The 27,689-nt window shown below is 45.0% G+C and overlaps 1 protein-coding gene across 1 annotated transcript in view; it reads left to right on the top strand.

Moving 5' to 3' along the window:
- Nucleotides 1–27,689, top strand: part of PTH2R (parathyroid hormone 2 receptor) — a 1,239,906-nt gene that overhangs the window by 545,660 nt on the left and 666,557 nt on the right. The window contains exon 5 of the mRNA XM_069733763.1: nucleotides 22,056–22,153. Within this exon, the coding sequence (XP_069589864.1) occupies nucleotides 22,056–22,153 (98 nt within the window). The remainder of the gene's footprint in view (nucleotides 1–22,055; nucleotides 22,154–27,689) is intronic.

Here is a 27,689-nt window from a genome sequence, read left to right as displayed (position 1 = left end):
CTGGAACCAATTTTAAATTGCCTACAGCCAGCCCAATTTATTATGTTAGGCCTTCGAAGCCTGTCTGCGGTCCCTCCTTCCACTAGGCCTCCACTGACCTGTCTACTGCTGCCCGTGTTCCCCTGGAACCAATTTTAAATTGCCTACAGCCCAATTTTTGTTATGTTAGGCCTTCGAAGCCTGTCTGCGGCCCGTTCTTTCCACTACTACTACACTGACCTGGCTACTGCCGCCCGTGTTCCCCTGGAACCAATTTAAAATTGCCGACAGCAAGCCCAATTTATTATGTTAGGGCTTCGAAGCCTGTCTGCGGTCCTTCCTTCCACTAGGCCTCCACTGACCTGTCTACTGCTGCCCGTGTTCCCCTGGAACCAATTTTAAATTGCCTACAGCCCAATTTTTGTTATGTTAGGCCTTCGAAGCCTGTCTGCGGCCCGTTCTTTCCACTACTACTACACTGACCTGGCTACTGCCGCCCGTGTTCCCCTGGAACCAATTTAAAATTGCCGACAGCAAGTCCAATTTATTATGTTAGGCCTTCGAAGCCTGTCTGCGGTCCCTCCTTCCACTAGGCCTCCACTGACCTGTCTACTGCTGTCCGTGTTCCCCTGGAACCAATTAACATAGTAACATAGTAACATAGTTAGTAAGGCCGAAAAAAGACATTTGTCCATCCAGTTCAGCCTATATTCCATCATAATAAATACCCAGATCTACGTCCTTCTACAGAACCTAATAATTGTATGATACAATATTGTTCTGCTCCAGGAAGACATCCAGGCCTCTCTTGAACCCCTCGACTGAGTTCGCCATCACCACCTCCTCAGGCAAGCAATTCCAGATTCTCACTGCCCTAACAGTAAAGAATCCTCTTCTATGTTGGTGGAAAAACCTTCTCTCCTCCAGACGCAAAGAATGCCCCCTTGTGCCCGTCACCTTCCTTGGTATAAACAGATCCTCAGCGAGATATTTGTATTGTCCCCTTATATACTTATACATGGTTATTAGATCGCCCCTCAGTCGTCTTTTTTCTAGACTAAATAATCCTAATTTCGCTAATCTATCTGGGTATTGTAGTTCTCCCATCCCCTTTATTAATTTTGTTGCCCTCCTTTGTACTCGCTCTAGTTCCATTATATCCTTCCTGAGCACCGGTGCCCAAAACTGGACACAGTACTCCATGTGCGGTCTAACTAGGGATTTGTACAGAGGCAGTATAATGCTCTCATCATGTGTATCCAGACCTCTTTTAATGCACCCCATGATCCTGTTTGCCTTGGCAGCTGCTGCCTGGCACTGGCTGCTCCAGGTAAGTTTATCATTAACTAGGATCCCCAAGTCCTTCTCCCTGTCAGATTTACCCAGTGGTTTCCCGTTCAGTGTGTAATGGTGATATTGATTCCCTCTTCCCATGTGTATAACCTTACATTTATCATTGTTAAACCTCATCTGCCACCTTTCAGCCCAAGTTTCCAACTTATCCAAATTGCCTACATCCCAATTTTTGTTATGTTAGGCCTTCGAAGCCTGTCTGTGGCCCGTTCTTTCCACTACTACTACACAGACCAGGCCACTGCTGCCCGTGTTCCCCTGGAACAAATTTTAAATTGCCTACAGCCAGCCCAATTTATCATGTTAGGCCTTCGAAGCCTGTCTGCGGTCCCTCCTTCCACTAGGCCTCCACTGACCTGTCTACTGCTGCCCGTGTACCCCTTGAACCAACATCAGAAAATATAAAAATAAGTATTTTGCTTATAAAAAAGAAAATACTGGAGAGATATCAAATGCAGACATTTTAACATTAAAAACAAACACATACAACAAAAATCTGGTACAGTACTAAAAATGGCCACCAGCTACAATAACTTTCTCCTGCAAGTAGTTAACTGAAAGTTTTTTTCAATTTAAAACACAGATATGGCATCCACCGAGTGTTGTCCTGTCGCGTCTTCTTTATATTATTGCCAAGAAGATGCAAAACAATGAAAATAATAAAATCATTATTTACCAAAAAAATAGAGTAAGTCAAAACCACATTGCAAATAAACATTCATTACAAATAAAGAAGCAGGGCGCGTCCGAGGGTGAGTATATACCTAATAAGAATATAATCACCCTCGGACGCGCCCTGCTTCTTTCCAACAGCCTTCCTTCCTAAGAATCAGCCCTTCCGTGGTGTAGAGAGAGGGTGTGTTACACTCCAAGGTGTTCCCCAGGTTGCCTTTCCTGAGCTTCGATCTTCATGCTCTCGTTTAGTAGTTGTCGGAAAGTAGGCTGCATTAGGCCTACAAATTGGGTATGGGGTGGAGAGAGATGGTGTGTTACACTCCAAGGTGTTCCCCAGGTTTCCTTGCCATTGCTTCGGTCTTCCGACTCTCGTTTAGTAGTTGTAGAAAACTACACTGCATTAGGCCTACAAAATGGGTATGGGGTGGAGAGAGATGGTGTGTTCCACTCCAAGGTGTTCTCCAGGTTGCCTTTCCTGAGCTTCTATCTTCAGGCTCTCGTTAAATTGTGGTTAAATGGAACAACTGCATTTGGCGTACTAGTTGGTTTGGGGCCTACTAACAGTGTCTGCCGCTCCTTGCTGTTCTCCTGGTTTCCTGTCCTGAAATTCCGTTTTCAGGCGCTCGTTAACCCCTTAGTGACAGAGCCAATTTGGTACTTAATGACCAGGCCAATTTTTACAATTCTGACCACTGTCACTTTATGAGGTTATAACTCTGGAACGCTTCAACGGATCCCGCTGATTCTGAGATTGTTTTTTCGTGACATATTGCACTTCATGTTAGTGGTAACATTTCTTCGATATTACTTGCGTTTATTTATTAAAAAAACGGAAATATGGCGAAAATTTTGAAAATTTTGCAATTTTCAAACTTTGAATTTTTATGCCCTTACATCAGAGAGATATGTCACACAAAATGGTCAATAAATAACATTTCCCATATGTCTACTTTACATCAGCACAATTTTGGAAAAAAAAAAAAATTATTAGGGAGTTATAAGGGTTAAAATTTGACCAGCAATTTCTTATTTTTACAGCAAAATTTACAAAACCATTTTTTTTAGGGACCACCTCACATTTGAAGTCAGTTTGAGGGGTCTATGTAGCAGAAAATGCCCAAAATTGACACCATTCTAAAAACTGCACCCCTCAAGGTGCGCAAAACCACATTCAAGAAGTTTATTAACCCTTCAGTTGCTGCACAGGAACTAAAGCAATGTGGAAGGAAAAAATGAACATTTTACTTTTTTTCACAAATATTTTACTTCAGAATCAATTTTTTTTATTTTCACATGTGCAAAAAAAGAAAATGAACCACATAATTTGTTGTGCAATTTGTCCGGAGAATGCCGATACCCCATATGTGGGGAGGGACCACTATTTGGGTGCACAGTAGAGCTCAGGAGGGAAGGAGCGCCATTTGGCTTTTTCAACATAGAATTCCCTGGAATTGAGATCGGACACCATGTCGCGTTTGGAGAGCCCCTGATGTGCCTAAACAGTGGAAACCCCCCACAAGTGACACCATTTTGGAAACTAGACCCCCTAAGGAACTTATCTAGGTGTGTGGTCAACACTTTGAACCCCCAAGTGCTTCACACAAGTTTATAACGTAGAGCCGAAAAAATTAAAAATCATTTTTTTTTCACAAAAATGATCTTTTCACCCCCAATTTTTTATTTTCCCAAGGGTAGCAAGACAAAATAGACCCCAAAAGTTGTTGTGCAATTTGTCCTGAGTATGTCGATACCCCGTATGTGGGGGTAAACCTCTGTTTGGGTGCACAGTAGAGCTCAGAAGGGAAGGAGCGCCATTTGACTTTTTCAACATAGAATTCTCTGGAATTGAGATCGGACACCATGTCGCGTTTGGAGAGCCCCTGATGTGCCTAAACAGTGGAAACCCCCCACAAGTGACACCATTTTGGAAACTAGACCCCCTAAGGAACTTATCTAGGTGTGTGGTCAACACTTTGAACCCCCAAGTGCTTCACACAAGTTTATAACGTAGAGCCGAAAAAATTAAAAATCATTTTTTTTTCACAAAAATGATCTTTTCACCCCCAATTTTTTATTTTCCCAAGGGTAGCAAGACAAAATAGACCCCAAAAGTTGTTGTGCAATTTGTCCTGAGTATGTCGATACCCCGTATGTGGGGGTAAACCTCTGTTTGGGTGCACAGTAGAGCTCAGAAGGGAAGGAGCGCCATTTGACTTTTTCAACATAGAATTCTCTGGAATTGAGATCGGACACCATGTCGCGTTTGGAGAGCCCCTGATGTGCCTAAACAGTGGAAACCCCCCACAAGTGACACCATTTTGGAAACTAGACCCCCTAAGGAACTTATCTAGGTGTGTGGTCAACACTTTGAACCCCCAAGTGCTTCACACAAGTTTATAACGTAGAGCCGAAAAAATTAAAAATCATTTTTTTTTCACAAAAATGATCTTTTCACCCCCAATTTTTTATTTTCCCAAGGGTAGCAAGACAAAATAGACCCCAAAAGTTGTTGTGCAATTTGTCCTGAGTATGTCGATACCCCGTATGTGGGGGTAAACCTCTGTTTGGGTGCACAGTAGAGCTCAGAAGGGAAGGAGCGCCATTTGACTTTTTCAACATAGAATTCTCTGGAATTGAGATCGGACACCATGTCGCGTTTGGAGAGCCCCTGATGTGCCTAAACAGTGGAAACCCCCCACAAGTGACACCATTTTGGAAACTAGACCCCCTAAGGAACTTATCTAGGTGTGTGGTCAACACTTTGAACCCCCAAGTGCTTCACACAAGTTTATAACGTAGAGCCGAAAAAATTAAAAATCATTTTTTTTTCACAAAAATGATCTTTTCACCCCCAATTTTTTATTTTCCCAAGGGTAGCAAGACAAAATAGACCCCAAAAGTTGTTGTGCAATTTGTCCTGAGTATGTCGATACCCCGTATGTGGGGGTAAACCTCTGTTTGGGTGCACAGTAGAGCTCAGAAGGGAAGGAGCGCCATTTGACTTTTTCAACATAGAATTCTCTGGAATTGAGATCGGACACCATGTCGCGTTTGGAGAGCCCCTGATGTGCCTAAACAGTGGAAACCCCCCACAAGTGACACCATTTTGGAAACTAGACCCCCTAAGGAACTTATCTAGGTGTGTGGTCAACACTTTGAACCCCCAAGTGCTTCACACAAGTTTATAACGTAGAGCCGAAAAAATTAAAAATCATTTTTTTTTCACAAAAATGATCTTTTCACCCCCAATTTTTTATTTTCCCAAGGGTAGCAAGACAAAATAGACCCCAAAAGTTGTTGTGCAATTTGTCCTGAGTATGTCGATACCCCGTATGTGGGGGTAAACCTCTGTTTGGGTGCACAGTAGAGCTCAGAAGGGAAGGAGCGCCATTTGACTTTTTCAACATAGAATTCTCTGGAATTGAGATCGGACACCATGTCGCGTTTGGAGAGCCCCTGATGTGCCTAAACAGTGGAAACCCCCCACAAGTGACACCATTTTGGAAACTAGACCCCCTAAGGAACTTATCTAGGTGTGTGGTCAACACTTTGAACCCCCAAGTGCTTCACACAAGTTTATAACGTAGAGCCGAAAAAATTAAAAATCATTTTTTTTTCACAAAAATGATCTTTTCACCCCCAATTTTTTATTTTCCCAAGGGTAGCAAGACAAAATAGACCCCAAAAGTTGTTGTGCAATTTGTCCTGAGTATGTCGATACCCTGTATGTGGGGGTAAACCTCTGTTTGGGCGCACTGCGGAGCTTGGAAGGGAAGGCGCGCCGTTTGACTTTTTAATCTCTTAATTGTTAGAGCGGACGTCATTTTGGGTTTGTAGATGTGCCTAACAGCAGAAACCCCCCACAACTGACCCCGTTTTGGAAACTACACCCCTCAAAGATTTTAATCAGGAGTATATTGAGCAATTTGAACCCACATGTATGACACAGAGTTTGATAACATTAGGTTGTCATATTGAAAAAATTCATTTTTTTCCACGAGAATCTTGTTTTAGACCTGAATGTCTCGATTTTTCAGAAATAACATCAAAAAGTGGACCCCACAATTCGTTACCCACTTTATTATGAGTGCAGCAATATCCCATATGTAGTAAAAAAGTTCTGTTTGGACAAATGGCAGGGCTTGGACAGAAAGGGGCACAATGTGACAAATTTGGCTTTATTTGAAATTGAAGATCCAGGACCCATTCAAAGCTTCTAGAGACATTGAGCAAAAAAGAAAATCCTTCCAGGAATTATTACTCACAGAGGGAGGCATGCTCCTAAAACACAATGGCTGACTATAAAATTGGTCTTGCTAACAAAACAGTTGTCCCGCATTTGCGTATATTGTAGCAGGAAGAATAAACTGTACTGGAATGAAGGGCAAAATGTGTAGGAAAATGCAGCCAACTATGTGGCAAAGCGGAGTTTGTTCCAAAGATGAAAGAACACCATCAGGGCTAGAATGGCAGACACTTTCAGAGACTGGTCGTACAACGTCCTTTTAGCTCCATCAATCCCTATATGAGAGACGAATGTGCCAATAGACGTGGTACACCATAGCAAGCTCCCACCCGCCAAGGTCAGAACCGCTATATGCACAAAACAACCAGTTCTCTATAGAAAGTATTGTCTGGTACCAGAGGTTCGGCAAGAACCATAAAGTAAAGCCCATAGTGTATAAGTACGGAACTTCCTCATTTTTTAGAAATCCTACAATAAAATGATCATGCCCGTATCACCAACATAAATATAAGTAATATAAATGGAAGCCAAAGTTTTGTGTAGCAAGACAGTTATAAAAACAGTCAAAGTTAGATAAATGGTCAAAAATGTTTGAGTAATAAAGTCCTAGAATTCATTTTCAGATAATCTCACTTTGCAAGAACATTTGTGGGGTCCACACGCTAGAGCGTACAGACGTGGGTACGTGGATGAGAATTTGTTGGAATAGTAGTTTGGTATGGGATTGATCGAGTCGTAGAATTTTCAGATGACCTGACTTTGCAAGAACATTTGTGGGGTCCACACTCTAGAGCGTACAGACGTGGGTACGTGGATGAGAATTTGTTGGAATAGTAGTTTGGTATGGGATTGATCGAGTCGTAGAATTTTCAGATGACCTGACTTTGCAAGAACATTTGTGGGGTGTTGTGAATTCTGTGACTGAGTTCACTTCTGTGGTCACAAGTGGTATTGCAGTCTCTGGGCTTCCTCCCTCAGGTGTTTTGGTGAGCTCGTTGGCTGCCTTGCTATTTAGCTCCACCTGAGTCTGTCTTCCTTGCTCCTTGTCAATGTTCCAGTGTTGGATCTGAGCTACTGCATCTTTCCTTGGGCCTGCTGCTCTGCTAGATAAGTGCTTCTAGTTTGTTTTCTGTTTTTTTCTGTCCAGCTTGCTATTGTCTTTTGCTGGAAGCTCTGAGAAGCAGAGGGGTGCACCGCCGTGCTGTTAGTTCGGCACGGTGGGTCTTTTTGCCCCTTTGCGTGGTTTTCGTTTTAGGGTTTTTTGTAGACTGCATAGTTCTCTTTGCTATCCTCGCTCTGTCTAGAATATCGGGCCTCACTTTGCTGAATCTATTTCATTCCTACGTTTGTCTTTTCATCTTGCTAACAGTCATTATATGTGGGGGGCTGCCTATTCCTTTGGGGTATTTCTCTGAGGTAAGTCAGGCTTGTATTTCTATCTTCAGGCTAGTCAGCTCCTCAGGCAGTGCCGAGTTGCATAGGTAGTTGTTAGGCGCAATCCACTGCTGCTTATAGTTGTGTGAGGATAGATCAGGTACTGCAGTCTACAGAGATTCCACGTCTCAGAGCTCGTCCTATTGTTTTTGGTTATTGCCAGATCTCTGTATGTGCGCTGATTACTGCACGCTGTGTTGCCTGATTGCCAGCCATAACAGTACAAGGAGCCACACCAATGATTCCCAATAGAGGGAAAAAAGAAATCCTGACATCATTTTTTTTTCTTAGCTCTGTCTTCAGTCTTTTTTTTCCCCTAGACATTAGAGTGCTTCAGGACACAGCTGTGGACATGGATATTCAGGCTCTGTGCTCCTCAATGGATAATCTCGTTGTAAATGTACAAAAGATTCAAGATACTATTGATCAGAAATCGATGCTAGAACCAAGAATTCCGATTCCTGATTTGTTTTTTGGTGACAGAACTAAGTTCCTGAGCTTCAGAAATAATTGTAAGCTATTTTTGGCCTTGAAACCTCATTCTTCTGGTAATCCTATTCAACAGGTTTTGATTATTATTTCTTTTTTGCGCGGCGACCCACAGGACTGGGCGTTTTCTCTTGCACCAGGAGATTCTGCATTGAGTAATGTTGATGCATTTTTCCTGGCGCTCGGATTGCTTTACGATGAGCCTAATTCAGTGGATCAGGCTGAGAAAAATCTGCTGGCTTTATGCCAGGGTCAGGATGATGTAGAAGTATATTGTCAGAAATTTAGGAAATGGTCAGTACTCACTCTGTGGAATGAATCTGCACTAGCGGCTTTGTTCAGAAAGGGTCTCTCTGAAGCTCTTAAGGATGTAATGGTGGGATTTCCTATGCCTGCTGGTTTGAATGAGTCTATGTCCTTGGCCATTCAGATCGGTCGTCGCTTGCGCGAGCGTAAATCTGTGCACCATCTGGTGGTACTGCCTGAGAGTAAACCTGAGCCTATGCAGTGCGACAGGACTATGACTAAAGTAGAACGGCAAGAACACAGACGTCTGAACAGACTGTGTTTCTATTGTGGTGATTCTACTCATGCTATTTCTAATTGTCCTAAACGCACTAGGCGGTTCGATAGCTCTGCCGTTATTGGTACTGTACAGTCCAAATTCCTTTTGTCCATTACCTTAATGTGCTCTTTGTCATCGTATTCTGTCATGGCGTTTGTGGATTCAGGCGCTGCCCTGAATCTGATGGATTTGGATTATGCTAAACATTGTGGATTTTTCTTGGAGCCTTTGCGGTGTCCTATTCCGTTGAGAGGAATTGATGCTACACCTTTGGCCAAGAATAAGCCTCAGTACTGGGCCCAGCTGACCATGTGCATGGCTCCTGCACATCAGGAAGTTATTCGCTTTCTGGTACTGCATAATTTGCATGATGTGGTCATGTTGGGGTTGCCATGGCTACAAACCCATAATCCAGTATTGGATTGGAACTCTATGTCGGTAACCAGCTGGGGTTGTCAGGGAGTACATGGTGATGTTCCATTTTTGTCTATTTCGTCATCCATTCCTTCTGACATCCCAGAGTTCTTGTCGGACTTTCAGGATGTATTTGAAGAGTCCAAGTCTGATGCCCTACCTCCGCATAGGAATTGTGATTGTGCTATCGATTTGATTCCTGGTAGTAAATTCCCTAAGGGTCGTTTATTTAATTTGTCCGTACCTGAACACACCGCTATGCGCAGTTATGTGAAGGAGTCCCTGGAGAAGGGACATATTCGCCCATCGTCGTCACCATTGGGAGCAGGGTTCTTTTTTGTAGCCAAGAAGGATGGTTCGCTAAGACCGTGTATTGATTACCGCCTTCTTAATAAGATCACTGTTAAGTTTCAGTATCCCTTGCCATTGATTTCTGACTTGTTTGCTCGGATTAAGGGGGCTAGTTGGTTTACTAAGATTGATCTTCGTGGTGCGTATAATCTGGTGAGAATCAGGCAGGGAGATGAATGGAAAACGGCATTTAATACGCCCGATGGTCATTTTGAGTATCTGGTGATGCCGTTCGGACTTGCCAATGCTCCATCTGTTTTTCAGTCTTTTATGCATGACATTTTCCGTGAGTATCTGGATAAATTCTTGATTGTTTACTTGGATGACATTTTGATCTTCTCAGATGATTGGGAGTCTCATGTGAAGCAAGTCAGAATGGTTTTCCAGGTACTGCGTGCTAATTCCTTGTTCGTGAAGGGATCAAAGTGTCTCTTCGGTGTGCAGAAAGTTTCATTTTTGGGGTTCATCTTTTCCCCTTCTACTATCGAGATGGATCCGGTTAAGGTTCAGGCCATCCAGGATTGGACTCAGCCGACATCTCTAAAAAGTCTGCAGAAATTCCTGGGCTTTGCTAATTTTTATCGTCGCTTCATCTGTAATTTTTCTAGCATTGCCAGACCATTGACCGATTTGACCAAGAAGGGTGCTGATTTGGTTAATTGGTCTTCTGCTGCCGTGGAAGCTTTTCAGGAGTTGAAGCGTCGTTTTTGCTGTGCCCCTGTGTTGTGTCAACCTGATGTTTCTCTTCCGTTCCAGGTCGAGGTTGATGCTTCTGAGATTGGTGCAGGGGCGGTTTTGTCACAGAGAGGTTCTGGTTGCTCAGTGTTCAAACTATGTGCTTTCTTTTCCAGGAAATTTTCTGCTGCTGAGCGTAATTATGATGTGGGCAACCGAGAGTTGCTGGCCATGAAGTGGGCATTCGAGGAGTGGCGTCATTGGCTTGAGGGTGCTAAGCATCGCGTGGTGGTATTGACTGATCATAAGAACTTGACTTATCTCGAGTCTGCCAAGCGCTTGAATCCTAGACAGGCCCGTTGGTCGTTATTTTTTGCTCGTTTTGATTTTGTGATTTCATACCTTCCGGGCTCTAAAAATGTGAAGGCGGATGCTCTGTCTAGGAGTTTTGTGCCCGACTCTCCGGGGTTATCTGAGCCGGCGAGTATCCTCAAGGAAGGAGTCATTGTGTCTGCCATCTCCCCTGATTTGCGGAGAGTGTTGCAGAAATTTCAGGCTAATAAACCTGATCGTTGTCCGGCCGAGAAACTGTTCGTCCCTGATAGGTGGACTAGTAAAGTTATCTCTGAACTTCATTGTTCGGTGCTGGCCGGTCATCCAGGAATCTTTGGTACCAGGGAGTTGGTTGCTAGATCCTTCTGGTGGCCATCTCTGTCACGGGATGTGCGTGCTTTTGTGCAGTCCTGTGGAATTTGTGCTAGGGCTAAGCCCTGCTGTTCACGTGCCAGTGGGTTGCTTTTGCCCTTGCCGGTCCCGAAGAGGCCTTGGACACATATTTCGATGGATTTCATTTCTGACCTTCCCGTTTCTCAAAAAATGTCGGTCATTTGGGTGGTCTGTGATCGCTTTTCTAAAATGGTCCATCTGGTGCCCTTGGTTAAATTGCCTTCCTCCTCTGATTTGGTGCCTTTGTTCTTCCAGCATGTGGTTCGTTTACATGGCATTCCTGAGAATATTGTTTCTGACAGAGGTTCCCAGTTTGTCTCGAGGTTCTGGCGAGCCTTTTGTGGTAGGATGGGCATTGACCTATCTTTCTCCTCGGCCTTCCATCCTCAGACTAATGGCCAGACCGAACGAACCAATCAGACCTTGGAAACATATCTGAGATGTTTTGTTTCCGCTGACCAGGATGATTGGGTGTCATTTTTGCCGTTGGCTGAGTTCGCCCTTAATAATCGGGCCAGCTCGGCTACCTTGGTCTCTCCATTTTTCTGCAATTCTGGGTTCCATCCTCGTTTCTCTTCAGGACAGGTTGAGTCTTCGGACTGTCCTGGTGTGGATTCTGTGGTGGACAGGTTGCAGCAGATCTGGACTCAGGTAGTGGACAATTTGACCTTGTCCCAGGAGAAGGCTCAGCTTTTCGCTAATCGCAGATGCCGTGTGGGACCCCGACTTCGTGTTGGGGATTTGGTTTGGTTATCTTCTCGTCATATTCCTATGAAGGTTTCCTCTCCTAAATTTAAACCTCGTTTTATTGGTCCGTACAGGATTTCTGAGATTCTCAATCCGGTGTCTTTTCGTCTGACCCTCCCAGACTCCTTTTCCATACATAATGTATTCCATAGGTCGTTGTTGAGGAGATACGTGGCACCTATGGTTCCATCTGTGGAGCCTCCTGCCCCTGTTTTGGTGGAGGGGGAATTGGAGTATATTGTGGAGAAGATTTTGGATTCTCGTGTCTCTAGACGGAAACTCCAGTATCTGGTCAAATGGAAGGGTTATGCTCAGGAAGATAATTCCTGGGTTTTTGCCTCTGATGTCCATGCCCCAGATCTTGTTCGTGCCTTTCATGTGGCTCATCCTGGTCGGCCTGGGGGTTCTGGTGAGGGTTCGGTGACCCCTCCTCAAGGGGGGGGTACTGTTGTGAATTCTGTGGCTGAGTTCACTTCTGTGGTCACAAGTGGTATTGCAGTCTCTGGGCTTCCTCCCTCAGGTGTTTTGGTGAGCTCGTTGGCTGCCTTGCTATTTAGCTCCACCTGAGTCTGTCTTCCTTGCTCCTTGTCAATGTTCCAGTGTTGGATCTGAGCTACTGCATCTTTCCTTGGGCCTGCTGCTCTGCTAGATAAGTGCTTCTAGTTTGTTTTCTGTTTTTTTCTGTCCAGCTTGCTATTGTCTTTTGCTGGAAGCTCTGAGAAGCAGAGGGGTGCACCGCCGTGCTGTTAGTTCGGCACGGTGGGTCTTTTTGCCCCTTTGCGTGGTTTTCGTTTTAGGGTTTTTTGTAGACTGCATAGTTCTCTTTGCTATCCTCGCTCTGTCTAGAATATCGGGCCTCACTTTGCTGAATCTATTTCATTCCTACGTTTGTCTTTTCATCTTGCTAACAGTCATTATATGTGGGGGGCTGCCTATTCCTTTGGGGTATTTCTCTGAGGTAAGTCAGGCTTGTATTTCTATCTTCAGGCTAGTCAGCTCCTCAGGCAGTGCCGAGTTGCATAGGTAGTTGTTAGGCGCAATCCACTGCTGCTTATAGTTGTGTGAGGATAGATCAGGTACTGCAGTCTACAGAGATTCCACGTCTCAGAGCTCGTCCTATTGTTTTTGGTTATTGCCAGATCTCTGTATGTGCGCTGATTACTGCACGCTGTGTTGCCTGATTGCCAGCCATAACAGTGGGGTCCACACTCTAGAGCGTACAGACGTGGGTACGTGGATGAGAATTTGTTGGAATAGTAGTTTGGTATGGGATTGATCGAGTCGTAGAATTTTCAGATGACCTGACTTTGCAAGAACATTTGTGGGGTCCACACTCTAGAGCGTACAGACATGGGTACGTGGATGAGAATTTGTTGGAATAGTAGTTTGGTATGGGATTGATCGAGTCGTAGAATTTTCAGATGACCTGACTTTGCAAGAACATTTGTGGGGTCCACACTCTAGAGCGTACAGACATGGGTACGTGGATGAGAATTTGTTGGAATAGTAGTTTGGTATGGGATTGATCGAGTCGTAGAATTTTCAGATGACCTGACTTTGCAAGAACATTTGTGGGGTCCACACTCTAGAGCGTACAGACGTGGGTACGTGGATGAGAATTTGTTGGAATAGTAGTTTGGTATGGGATTGATCGAGTCGTAGAATTTTCAGATGACCTGACTTTGCAAGAACATTTGTGGGGTCCACACTCTAGAGCGTACAGACGTGGGTACGTGGATGAGAATTTGTTGGAATAGTAGTTTGGTATGGGATTGATCGAGTCGTAGAATTTTCAGATGACCTGACTTTGCAAGAACATTTGTGGGGTCCACACTCTAGAGCGTACAGACGTGGGTACGTGGATGAGAATTTGTTGGAATAGTAGTTTGGTATGGGATTGATCAAATTCTGGAATTAATTGTGAAATGGGGTAAAATGGGATCTACTAATTAAAATATTTATCAATTGTTCCAAATTGTACTACTGGGGCCACTAAGCAGAAAATAAAAATGATTGAAAAAACAAACAAACTAATAATTGTAGGTGGTGTGGTAGGTCTCAAAACAGGGGGAGATACAAAGGCCTGGTTGGGATGGGCATGTGGGGCAATAAAATCGGGAATCACTCCGCCTGCCATGCTTTCTGCAAACTCGGCACCTTTTTTGAGGATACCTTTGGGTGGGAGTGACAGGGACAGGGTGAGGAAAATGGCGTTCTGACAGTCTCCGGGAATCCTCAGAGTCGAAGGCTTCCCCCGGTGCCATGGACTCAAATATGAGGCTCTCTACTACTTTTTCCTGAAAGTGCAGGAAAGTTAGTGGTCCTTGAGATTTTTTGTATAGGACAAAACTGTTGTAGGTGGCAGTCTGAATTAGATAGATTCCCACCTTTTTATACCACGCCCTGGTCTTCCTCTTGACCAGGTATGGTTGCAGAACCTGGTCTGACAGGTCTACGCCACCCATATGTCTATTATATTCTGTGACGCAGACAGGTTTTTCTTTGTCCCTGGTGGCACCCCTCTCTCTGACCGTCACAGTGGTGTCCGTATGCAGTGTGGAAAGCATATAGACGTCCTTCCTGTCTTTCCACTTCACTGCAAGTAGTTGGTCGCTTGCAAGTGAAAATGACGCCCCCCTCTCCAAACGTCTGGACACCAACTGTGACGGAAACCCCACTCTGTTTTTCCTCACTGTCCCACAGGCCCCTGTACTTGCAGCATGGAGGGATTTGTATAGGGGGATACTCGTGTAATAATTATCTGTGTACACGTGGTACCCTTGATTGAGAAAGGGCGTCATTAGCTCCCAGACAATTTTGCCTGGGATACCAATTGTCTGGGGGCAGTTTGGGGGGTTTATTTGGCGGTCCCTACCTTCGTAAATTAGGAAGGTGGACGTGTACCCTGATGAGCTCTCGCAAGCTTTATATAATTTTACGCCGTATTTGGCTCTCTTGGAGGGAATAAATTGGCGGAATGAAAGACGGCCCTTGTAGCTCATCAAGGACTCGTCGACTGCCATATTTTGCTCTGGGGTATAGGAATTTAGAAAGGAAGTTTTTAGGAGGGAAATTAGGGGTCTTAATTTATTTAGCCGATCGTAGTTGGGGTCAGTTCTTGGGAGAGCTTGGGCATTGTCACTGAAGTGGAGGAATCTCATCAGGGCTTCGTAACGGGCTCGGGACATGATGGCTGCAAATACAGGGGTGCAGTGGACAGCTTTTGTTGCCCAGTAAGAGCGGAGAGTGGTTTTTTTTACTATACCCATATTCAGGGTGAGGCCTAAGAATTTTTTAATTTCGGGGACATTTGTGGGGATCCAGGAACGGGAATGAAAGGCAGTGGGTTTTTGGGAAATATATTGCCGGGCATATAGGTTAGTTTGGTGGACGATTAATTGCAGGACTTCGGGGCTAATGAAAATTTCAAAAAAATCAATGGGGGTAAAATTGGCGACATCTACTTTTATTCCAGGGACTGCAGAAAAAGGGGGAATTTGAGGGGAAAATGAGGTGTCATTATACCACAGCGGTGGGGGGACTGCGGTACTTGGTCCTGCCTCTGAAGCTTCAGCAGTGACGACCGACTCCGCTACCACCGGGCTGGGGGATCCCGTGGAGGAAGAGTCGTCATCACTGTCTGAAAACTGCTCAACTTCAGGGGCAGAATCTGTTTCGCTGCCGGAGCAAAGCAGGCTGTAAGCTTGCTCCGCGCTAAAAGTTCTGCGAGCCATTTTATCTAATTCCTCCCCTAACCCTAACCCTAACCCTAACCCTACCCCTAACCCTAACCCTAACCCTAACAAAAATTTTAAAAAAAAATTATAATTTTTATTTTCTTTTTTTTTTTTTTTTTTTTTTATAATCCTCTGCTGGTGATGCAGGGATTACGGAGAACGGGGGTGGGTAAATGGGATGCTGGCGGAGGCAGATATTATGTTTTTTGTCACTGACAGAGCAGCACTTGAACTGTAGTCTCTCTCTCTTCTCTCCTAGAACAACTACAAGGAGAGAAGAGAAAGGTACAGCCCAAGTGCTGCCATGTTTATCAAATATTAGGGGTTTTGATCACTGTAATTGGACATATTACAGTAATCAAAACCCAGCAGCCAATGAGAAAATTCTCATAGGTTGCTGGGTCTCTGCTGGCAGATCATGGCAGGCGCACTGCGCATGCGCCCGCCATTTTCTTCCAGCAGAGAAGAAGAAGGGGGGCCAGGAGCAGTGGGCTGGGGACCGGGGACCACTACTGAGGACCGGGGACCACTACTGAGGACCGGGGACAGGAGCAGGCGGTATGGTGGGGGGCTCGGGGGCTCTATTTCTCTCCCCTCTGATGTGCGATCACATCAGAGGGGAGAGAAATGCAAAGCATTTTTTTTTTTACAAACTATTTGCAGCGATCGCAATCCCGGGGGTCTGTAAAGACCCCTGGGATTGCGATCGCTCCAGGGGGTCTGCGATCGCTCCAGGGGGTCTGTAAAAACAGACCCCAATACACCGGGGGAAGCTAGGCTTTGGCGGGCGCATCTGCACATGCGCCCGCCATTTTGGAGCCCGGGCAGGAAGGAGGAGGGTCGGGGACCGGGGGGGCACCTTCTCCGGTAAATAAGGTACCGTGGGGGGCTCGGGGGACCCTATTTCTCTCCCCTCTAATGTCCGATCACATTAGAGGGGAGAGAAACACAATACTAATCGCGTTTTTTTTTTTTTTTTGCGATCGCCGGTAAACGGTTAATTACCGGCGATCGCAAAAGCGGGGTCGGTGAAAACCGACCCGAATCATGTTCTCTGGGGTCTCGGCTACCCCCGGCAGCCGAGACCCCGGAGAAAATCGGCCTCTGGGGGGCGCTATGTACTTTTTCCACAGCGCCGTTAATTAACGGCGCTGTGGCTTAAGTACCCTTAGCGGCCGCCGTTAAAAGGCGTATCGGCGGTCGCTAAGGGGTTAAGTAGTTGTTAATGTTAGACTGCATTTGGCCTACTAGTTGGGTTGGGGCCTACTATCGGTGTCTGCCACTCCTTGCTGTTCTCCTCCACTGAACAAAGCTGTGCCGCCTGTTTACTACGGTTGCCAATTTTGAACTGCATTTCGACTACTTACTGATTTGGGCCTACTCTCTGTGTCAGCCTCTCATTCCAGTTGTCCTCCACTGCAATGCCCCCTGGTTATTCCTGTGTTACCAATTTTGAACTGCATTTAGCCAACTTTATTCTTTGGGCCTATATCTGTGTTTCCTCCTCATCCTGCCCATTGCCCAGCCAGTGATAGATGAGTCTGCTGGTACATTGACCCATAACGCAACATTCCCCGTGCACGCTACACAACAACATTGTGACCCTGCTGAAAGTCAGGTTGCTCTTCCCGCATACCATACCACCTTACACGGGGACAAAGAGGAAGGTGCAGATGAAAGTGCAGGTTCCTTCATCAGGTGGGGGGAGGAATACTAGTTGGCGACGTCACTGGCACAGGGCCTCTCATAGTACGCAAAAGTGTTGCTGCTGGTGGGAGGCGCCCCCGCCGTGCAAACACACCGCTGTACTTTGAGGGGCCCTGTGCCAGTGCCAATGCCAACGAGTGGGCCCCCCCTGCTTGCTCAGGTTCACAGCACTTGCAAAGTTGAAATACTTACCTCTCCCTGCTCCACTGCCGTGACGTGGTCCAGATTTCCTGGGCCCACTAATTACTTGAACCAGCCCTACCCACCACAACTTTAGCCAAATGACCCCCAATTTCAAATGCCTTCCAATTATTATAAGGTAAATTACGCTTGACAAGCTTCATTAAGAAGAATGGATGGTTTTGACATTAAAATGGGCACTCTAGGTGTTTTCCTGGCCCCCACTCACTGCCGACTATGCTGCCCCATTGACTTGCATTGGGTTTCGTGTTTCGGTCGATCCCGACTTTACGTCATAATCGGCCGATTTCACTCGACCCGACTTTTGAGATAGTCGGGTTTCGCGAAACCCGGCTCGACTCTAAAAAGGTCAAGGTCGCTCAACTCTACCGCCAATTGTGCAGGTTCTGCCACTTAAAGAGATGAGAGAGGCCTGTTATTAACATCATATGTAGACCACAACTATGAGAGTCAAAATGAGAAAGCAAATCCAGAAAATCACCTTGTCTGATTTGGCAAGATTTATTTTTCAAATTATGGTAGAAAATAAGTATTTGGTCACCTAAAAACATGCAAGATTTCTGGCTCTTACAGACCTGCAACTTATTCTTTAAGAGGCCCCTCTGTCCTCCACCTGCAGTAATAGCACCTTTTTCACAGTATATGATAGTACAGTGATGGCAAACCTTTTAGAGACCGAGTACCGAAACGGCAATCCAAAACCCACTTATTTATCAGAAAGTGGCAATACGGAAATATAGCATCACATCTAAGAAGACCTGCAAAATACTTCCCCTTCCCCCCCCCACACACACACTACCCTTCTGCAAAATACACACACACACAACTTTTGTTTAAATTATTCAATCACACACACATCCCCTCTGCAAAATATGTATACATATAAACACACACTCTACCTCTCTGCAAAATATTTACACACACACTGCCACTCTGCAAATATACAAATACAGAAGCACTCGCTCTGAATAAAGCAGCCCCCATATCCACATCTCTCAGAATGAAACTTAATAAATATAATGTCCAGCTCCTGTTAGAGGTCTTACCAGAGCACGCCCACAGTCTTTACTCCTCTTCATCTCCAGCAGCAATGTTGCATGTTGGACCTGGGGCTTCCAGCATCGCTGGGGAGGCACATAGATTGCCAGGAGGACACAGAGATCAAAGGAAGGCACATAGCTGGGGGGCACATAGCTGGAGGGGACAGAGATCACAGGGGTCACAGAGATCACATGGGAGCACAAATATCACAGGAGGTACATAGCAATGGGGCACAGGTACCACAGGGGTAAATAGATCTCAGGGGAGCACAAAGCCACAGAGATCACACGGGTGCACATAGTTGGGAGGCACAGAGATCACAGGGGGCATAGAGCTTAAGCACACAGAAATCACAGGGGGCATATAACTGTGGGCAGAGAGATCACGGGGGAACAGATCAAAGGGGGCACATAGCTAAGGGAGCAGAAATCACAGGGAGCACATAGCTGGGGTAACATAAATCACAGGTGGCACATAGCTGGGGGCACAGGGATCACAGGGGGACATATAGCTATGGAGCACAGATATCACAGGGGGTGCACATAGTTTAGGCACAGAGATCAAAGGGGCATGTAGCTGGAGGGCACAGAAATCAAAGGGGGCATTAAGCTGGGGGGGCAAAGAGATCACAGGGGGCAAAGAGTTCACAGGGGGAACAGAGATCAAAGGGGGCACATAGCTGGGGGCACAAAAATCACAGAGTGCACATAGCTGAGGGCACAGGGATCACGGGGGACTTATAGCTATGGGGCACAGAGATCACAGGGGGTGCACATACTGTATCTGGGGCCACAGAGATTACAGGGGGCAGAGAGATCAAATGGAGCACATAGTCTGGGGGCAAAGAGATCACAGGGGCATATAGCTGAGGGGCAGAGAGGTCACAGGGGGCACAGAGATTACGGGGGCACATAGCTGGGGGATACAGAGATCACAGGGGGCATATACTTTGAGGTACAGAGATTATATGGGGCACATAGCTGGGGCAGAGAAATCATAGGGGCAAAGAGATCACAGGGGGCACATAGCTCACATGGGGCATATAGCTGGAGGGCACAGAGATCACAGTGGGGGATATAGTTGGGGTACAGAGATCATATGTGGCACATAGCTGGGGGGGAAGATCACCAGCAGAAAGGCACAGAGCAGCAGGCACAGAAACCACCAGCACACAGACACAGAGCTGCCGACACAGAGATTGGTCTGGACCCTCTGGCAGGCAGCAGCTCCTCCAGGAGGACGGGAGTGCATTTGGAGCTAGCCATACCCACTCCAATGACATCATCATTTCTGTGCAGGGAGCGTTCTATAATGAATGCTGCGTACCATGTACTTAGGGGTTAAAGGGCCGACAGCTGGCAGGATACAGCTGCCACTTGAGCATTGCTGACTCAGGGGAACTGCCCGCGGGCCACATGAAAAGTCACGAAGATTCCCCACCCCTGGATTAAATGTATTAAGCATCTAAAAGATACAAATACATTTGAACATCGGAATTTAGAGGAGTGTGTGTGGCGGCAGGCCTCTCATGCGTGCCCACAGAGAGAGCTCCGCATGCCCCCTGTGGTACACGTGCCATACATTCGCCATCACTGTTCTAGGACAACTCCTTAAAACATATGGTACTTTACCCATATCATTCTTCAATTCAATCATGGTGCCAGCCTCGGGCATGCTTTTTAGGAAAGTCTTCTTTGAAAACATATGCTAGCTGCTGCAAGTTAAGACTCTGAGTTATATTTACAAATGTAGAACCAACTTCATAGGCATTGCACTAATTGCAAAAGTGTAGTGAGCCCTCATAGGGATAATATAAGCTAAACATATAGCGTAATGCACTAAACAAGCGTTAAGCATGTCAAATCAATACTGTATTGGCGAATGACAGAGTGCATTTGATCTTTCTCAGTGATCAGGGTCCAGGTGTGACTGCTACCTCTGCGACCTCTTTATGCTGGAGTCACACTCAGCGTAAGACAATACGGTCCGTATATTACGGCCGTAATACGCTGAAAAGTCTCCAAAATAGTGGTCCGTAGCTCCTCCGTAGGCAGGGTGTTTCAGCGGTTTTTGCGCATGGCATCCTCCATATGTAATCCGTATGGCATCGGTACTGCGTGTTTTTCTCGCAGGCTTGCAAAACCAACATACGCCTATACAAGGGATCCATGTGTTAAAAAAAAACAAAACATATATACTGTCTATATATATATATATATATACATATATATATATATATATATAGTGAAAAAATTGGAACAGCATCCAGAGAATACCTTCAGTCACGGTGCAAAGCTCATCCAGCCAGCTATCCAAATGGCCTCAAACAATACAAGAAATATATATATATGTCAGTAGACACATATATGTATATATATTATTACTTCATACAGCGCGATATAGCAGAAAGCCGGTAATTCAATTGCCGACTTTTGCTATCTCCTTCCTAAACCCGACATGATATGAGACATGGTTTACATACAGTAAACCATCTCATATCCCCATTTTTTTTGCATATCTGTGTTTGTGTTTTTTTTTAACCCTTTACTAGTATTGGATTAATAATGGATAGTTGTCATAATTGACGCCTCTCCATTTCTAATTTGGCTTAATGTCACCTTACAATAGCAAGGTGGCATTAACCCTTCATTACCCCATATCCCACCGTTACACGGGAATGGGAAGAGAGTGGCCAAGTGCCAGAATAGGCGCATCTTCCAGATATGCCTTTTCTGGGGTGGCTGGGGGCAGGTGTTTTTAGCCAGGGGGGGCCAATAACCGTGGACCCTCTCCAGGCTATTAATATCTTCCCTCAGACACTGGCTTTACTACTCTGGCGGAGAAAATTGCGCGGGAGCCCACGCCAATTTTTTCTGCCATTTAACCCTTTAATTTAATAGCTAGAACGGCCAAATTTTGCATATACACACTACTAACATTAGTAGTGTGGAATATGCAAAAAAAAGGTGATCTGAGATGGTTTACTGTATGTAAACCATGTCTCATATCATGTCGGGTTTAGGAAGGAGATGGCAAAAGCCGGCAATTGAATTACCGGCTTTAAAGCTATCTAGCACTGTATGAAATATTAACATATATACCTATTCTATGTGTACACATTTATTCTACGTATTCTACTGTAAGCTGTCAGTGTGATTTTACTGTACACCGCACTGAATTACCGGCTTTTCTCTCTAACACCGCTGCATATTTCTCGCAAGTCACACTGCTGGTCCGTGTTTAATCCGTATTTCTGGGGCTTCCATAGACTTTCATTGGCTTTTTTTTGCGCAATACGGTGACAAACGCAGCATGCTGCAATTTTGTACGTCCGTAGAAAGCCGTATAATACTGATCAGTAAAATACGGCAGATAGGAGCAGGGGCATAGAGAATAATTGTGCCGTTTGTTTGGCGAGTTTTACGGACGTATTTTCTGCGCTCTTACGTCCGTAAAACTCGCTAGTTTGACTCCAGCCTGAGTGTGCTCTATATTTACTGTAGTTTTTGCCAAAGAACATTTACCATGTTATGTTATATAGAGCCCATTTTCAATATTGAATAGTGAGATTAGTGCAGAGTTTTGTTCCATTTGTTTATTTAGCAAATTCCTAGAATGTAAAAGTTCTTTACAATATAAATACCATTTTATGGATCAAAAGAGAGAAAAGCATTCTGCATAGAATATAATGAAACAATCTTTTTTTTCTCCACAGAGAGAATTTTTTGAACGCCTTTATGTCATGTACACTGTGGGATACTCTATTTCATTTTGTTCCTTAGCCATTGCAATTTTCATCATCGGTTATTTCAGGTAAGGATTTGATTCAAATGTAATAATGGCCATTTTATTTTTTCCTTTAATGTGACTATTTCCACATTTAATATGAACCTTTAAGGGTATGTTCCCACGGTCAGTAAACGCTGCAGATAGGATGCTGTGTACATCCACAGCGGCCAGATGTTACAGCATAGTGAATGGGATTTGAAGAAATCCCATCTCCACTATGCGTGCACAGGCGCCTCCGGCTTCCCTGCGGAGACGGACATGCTGCACGTCTTTAGAGACCACAGCATGTCCATTTATCTTGCGGAGATGCTCTCTCTCCACAAAATAAATTTCCCATCCAATGTATTGGGCGTGATGATTCCGCACGGTTCAATGAACACATGCGGAATCACCTGCATTCAAAAGCTGGCAGCGCATTGGACATGTTCTGTGCCCAATCTGCAGCGTTTACTGACAGTGGGAACATACCCTAATCCTCTGTCAGTAACAACTGATCTGAGAGGTGCTGCTCTTTTAGTTTCATTTCCCTCTCCTCACCAGATTGTTAGGAAATCCCCCACCCCTAATACCTTCCTGACTCTAAGGCTATGTGCACACTTTGCGGATTCCACTGCGGATTTTTCCGCAGCGGAATTCCAAAATCCGCAGTGAAAACCCATCGCGGTTGTTACTGCGGATTTTATGCGGTTTTTACTGCGGATTCTTATGCGGATTTTCATCTGCAGTTTCCTATTGGAGCAGGTGAAAATCCGCAGGAAAGAAGTGACATGCTGCGGAATGTAATCCGCAGCATTTCTGCGCGTTTTTTGTTTCCCATAGGTTTACATTGTACTGTAAACTCATGGGAAACTGCTGCGGATCCGCAGCGGTCAAATCCGCTGCGGATCCGCAGCAAAATCCGCAAAGTGTGAACATAGCCTTAATGCTTTGTGAAACTTGATGTCACAGTTGTACTGCAGAGACTCAGGAGGGCAAATATAACTGTGCTGGCTTCTCAGACACATTGTTCCTGAACACATCACACTTTATACAGTTGTGGCTAAAAGTATTGACACCGCTGCAATTCTGTCAGATAATACTCAGTTTCTTCCTGAAAATGATTGCAATCACAAATTCTTTGGTATTATTATTTTCATTTAATTTGTCTTAAATGAAAAAACACAAAAGAGAATGAAGCAAAAAGCAAAACATTGATCATTTCACACAAAACTCCAAAATGGGCCAGACAAAAGTATTGGCACCCTCAGCCTATTACTTGGTTGCACCACCTTTAGCCAAAATAACTGCGACCAACCGCTTCCGGTAACCATCAATGAGTTTCTTACAATGCTCTGCTGGAATTTTAGACCTTTCTTCTTTGGCAAACTGCTCCAGGTCCCTGATATTTGAATGGTGCCTTCTCCAAACCGCCATTTTTAGATCTCTCCACAGGTGTTCTATGGGATTCAGGTCTGGACTCATTGCTGGCCACCTTAGAAGTCTCCAGTGCTTTCTCTCAAACCATTTTCTAGTGCTTTTTGAAGTGTGTTTTGGGTCATTGTCCTGCTGGAAGACCCATGACCTATGAGGGAGACCCAGCTTTCTCACACTGGGCCCTACATTATGCTGCTAAATTTGTTGGTAGTCTTCAGACTTCATAATGCCATGCACACGGTCAAGCAGTCCAGTGCCAGAGGCAGCAAAGCAACCCCAAAACATCAGGAAACCTCCGCCATGTTTGACTGTAGGGACCATGTTCTTTTCTTTGAATGCCTCTTTTTTTCTCCTGTAAACTCTATGTTGATGTCTTTGCCCAAAAAGCTCTACTTTTGTCTCATCTGACCAGAGAACATTCTTCCAAAACGTTTTAGGCTTTTTCAGGTAAATTTTGGCAAACTCCAGCCTGGCTTTTTTATGTCTCGGGGTAAGAAGTGGGGTCTTCCTGGGTCTCCTACCATACAGTCACTTTTCATTCAGACGCCGACAGATAGTACGGGTTGACACTGTTGTAACCTTGGACTGCAGGGCAGCTTGAACTTGTTTGGATGTTAGTCGAGGTTCTTTATCCAACATCCGCACAATCTTGCGTTGAATTCTCACTCACCTTCCTGCAGTTAAAGGAACTGCAAGGAATCCTAAAACTGCATCTGAATTCTGGAATAGTTTATTCACAGATGACATTCTGGTCTCTATTGTCATGTTTACAAATCAATATATAGACTGTTATGATCTGGTGGCCTAAGAGCAGCATGAGACGGACTCTGGAGAAGGTGGTCTCTGTACTGACCGCAAACCCTGAACCTAGCAGCGCAACTAGAAGTAGCCGTGGGGGGTACCTAACACTCTCTTGACCCCTCGGCACAGCCTAAGATCTAACTACCCCTAAAGACAAAAACAGGAAACCTATCTTGCCTCAGAGAAAATCCCCAAAGGATAGATAGCCCCCACAAATATTGACTGTGAGAGGAGAGGGAAATAACATACGCAGATATGAAATCAGATTTTAGCATAGGAGGCCATACTAGCTAAAAAGAAAGAACAGAACAGAGCACTATGCGGTCAGTATAAAAACACTAGAAAATATCCACCACAGAAGATACAAATCAGCACATCTGACTAAAGACATGGGGGGTATATCTGCATTTCTAGAGAAAATAGCTAGGCTGCAAAAATCCTTCACAGACAAAACTGGACAAGACAAAAACATAAATATACACAGAACTATAAGGTCCACAGCAGGTGGACAGCAAAAACAAAGCCAGGACTTATCTTTATAGAAAAGCACAGCAAACTGGAGAGACCAGCAGGGATGTGAATCCTGCAAAAACAATGACAAATGGCACTGACTAAAGAGTCCTGCAAAGCTATATACCCCAGTCAGTCTTGCAATTAGTAGATACACATGTCCACTCCTGCAGTCCAGGCACAACTGCATTACCCTCTACAACCACCGGAGGGAGCCCAAAAGCTGAATTCACAACAATAGACATTATAAAGGACAAGTTAATCTGCAACAGAATCATCAATCCCACAGATGAAATAGAGCAGAGGGATTTTATTGGATTGTTAATTACCGTATTTTTCTGACCATAAGACGCACATTTTTTCTCCAAATTTGGGAAGACAGTGTGGGTGCGTCTTATGATACGGAAATAACATGTGTGGAGGGGGGCTGCGGCTAGTGGGATCGCACTGTTATCCCACTTTCAGGAGGCAGAAAAATGTCCCCGCTGCCAGAATAAGCGCTGGGGAAACCACTGGTCCCGATGATTAAAGTGCAGTGAATATTCATCAGCGCTGGATTCCTGCAGCAGCTGGGGAGATCTGTGTCCGGTGGAGGAGGGGGCAGCAGCAGCAGGGGCCAGGGAAAACAAGATCGCCGCATACCTGCCTAGCTGTGCTAGATGCTGATGAGGCATAAGGACCTGTGTGATGTCATGAAGTGGGCGGGCTGGAGCATCACATGACAGCACAGAGCCCTCCCTCTTTTGACGTTATCACAGGTCCTTCAGACTCCCCACTAGAATCTGCTGGCTTCCTCTTATGACCTGTGCTGTGGAGAGGCAACAAGACAGGGGGCTGTGTGTGCAGTCATGGGATGCATTTAGCTCACCACAGTGTGGTTGGCTGCCACAATTAAGAGGTTAATCTTTACAACACACAATAAAGCACTCTGGCACTCCTTTGGTGAACTATAACTCCGAGCATGACATAGGATCTGCAGGACATGCTGGGACTTATAGTTCTTCCATGGGATTTTAAAGCAGCACTCCAGTGTTATTTTGCAGTGCTGGAGTCGTGCTTTAAATTTAAGTCCTGTGTCCCCATTCTTATACTCACCCTCCAGCGTCTTCATACAGTACTTTACAGACACCACACTGGACCCGCAGCACCATCTTCTACCCGCAGCTTCCAACATAATAACATACTATTATATATAATAACAACACATATAATAGTATGTTATTTATGTTATTACATTTTACCACATTTTTTTGCTTCAAATATTTCTTTCCCTAGTTTCCACTTCTAAAACCTGGGTGCGTCTTATAGTCCAGTGCGTCTTATAGTCCAAAAAATGCGTTATACCTTGCAGGAGCTTATAGTGCAAATCGCCAAAGTTTGGAGGAAGTTTTGGGGTATAGATGTTGATGGAATAGACAAATTTGGCCTTGTCATGTGTTTAAAAGAATTCAAGATTCTAATGCATTGCCTTCGGTTTGAATACAGAAGTACACGAAACCAACGTAAAACATATCACAGGCTTTTTCCGATTCGCAATTTGTTCCAAATATTTGTTGAAAAGTTTAAAAAGAAGCTATTGCCCTGAGGAGAACTTCACTTTTAATGAAATGCTCCCTGGTTTCCGTAGCAGATGTGCATTTTGTCAACACAGTCCATCAAAGCTGATCAAATACGTAATTAATATGCATGCCCTCGTTGATGCCAGGAAGACCTACACATGCAACCTTGAAATTTATGTAAGAAAACAGCCAGAAGGTCCATACCTAGAGTTGAGTGACTTTTACTTTTTTAGGATCGAGTAGGGTTTTGCGAAACCCGACTTTCTCAAAAGTCGGGTTGGGCGAAAAGTCGGGGGCCGACCGAAACACGAAACCCAATGCAAGTGAATGGGGAATCAAAGTCGGCAGTGAGTGGAGGACAGGAAAACACCTGCAGTGTCCATTTTAATGCCAAAAACATCAATTCTTATTTCTTAAGCTTGTCAATCTTAATTTACTTTATAATAATAGTTAGGCATCGAAAACAGGGCTCATTTGGCTAAAGTTGTGGGGGGGTAGGGCTGGCTCAAGATTTTTATGGGCCCAGGAAATGCGGATTACGCCACGGCGGTGGAGCAGGGAGAGGTAAGTATTTCAACTTTGCAAGTGCTGTGATCCTGAGCAAGCAGGAAGGCCCACTAGTTGGCACTGGCACAGGGCCCCTCATAGTTACAGCAGTGTGTTTGACGGCGGGAGGCGCCTCCCACTGCCAGAGACACTTTTGCGTAGTATGAGGGGCCCTGTGCCAGTGCCAACGAGTATGCCCCCCACCTGATGAAGGAACCTGCACTTTCATCTGCACCTTCCTCTTTGTCCCCATGTAAGGTGATATAGTATGCGGGAAGGGGAACCTGACTTTCAGCACGGTCAGATTCTGGCTGTGTAGAGTGCAAGGGGAATGTAGTGGTCTGGGTCAATGCACCAGCAGACTCATCTAGCAGTGGCTAGGCAATGGGCAGGATGAGGAGGAAACACAGATATAGGCCCAAAATAAAAAAGTAGGCTAAAAGCAGTTCAAAATTGGTAACAGGACTAAACAGGTGGCATAGCTTTGTTCAGTGGAGGACAACTGTACTGAGTGGCGCAGACACAGTTAGTATGCCCAAAATAAAAAAGTAGGCTAAATGCAGTTCAAAATTGGTAAGAGGAGTACACAGGCGGCATAACTTTTTTCAGCGGAGGACAACTGTTATGAGAGGCTCACACAGACTTAGTAGGCCTAAAATTAAAAAGTAGGCTAAATGCTGTTCAAAATAGGTAAGAGGAGTACACAGGCGGCATTGCTTTGTACAGTGGAA

Source organism: Ranitomeya imitator, chromosome 7 (genome assembly GCF_032444005.1).
Source record: "Ranitomeya imitator isolate aRanImi1 chromosome 7, aRanImi1.pri, whole genome shotgun sequence".
NCBI lineage: Eukaryota > Metazoa > Chordata > Amphibia > Anura > Dendrobatidae > Ranitomeya > Ranitomeya imitator.
This window is presented reverse-complemented; position numbering and strand designations above follow the sequence as displayed.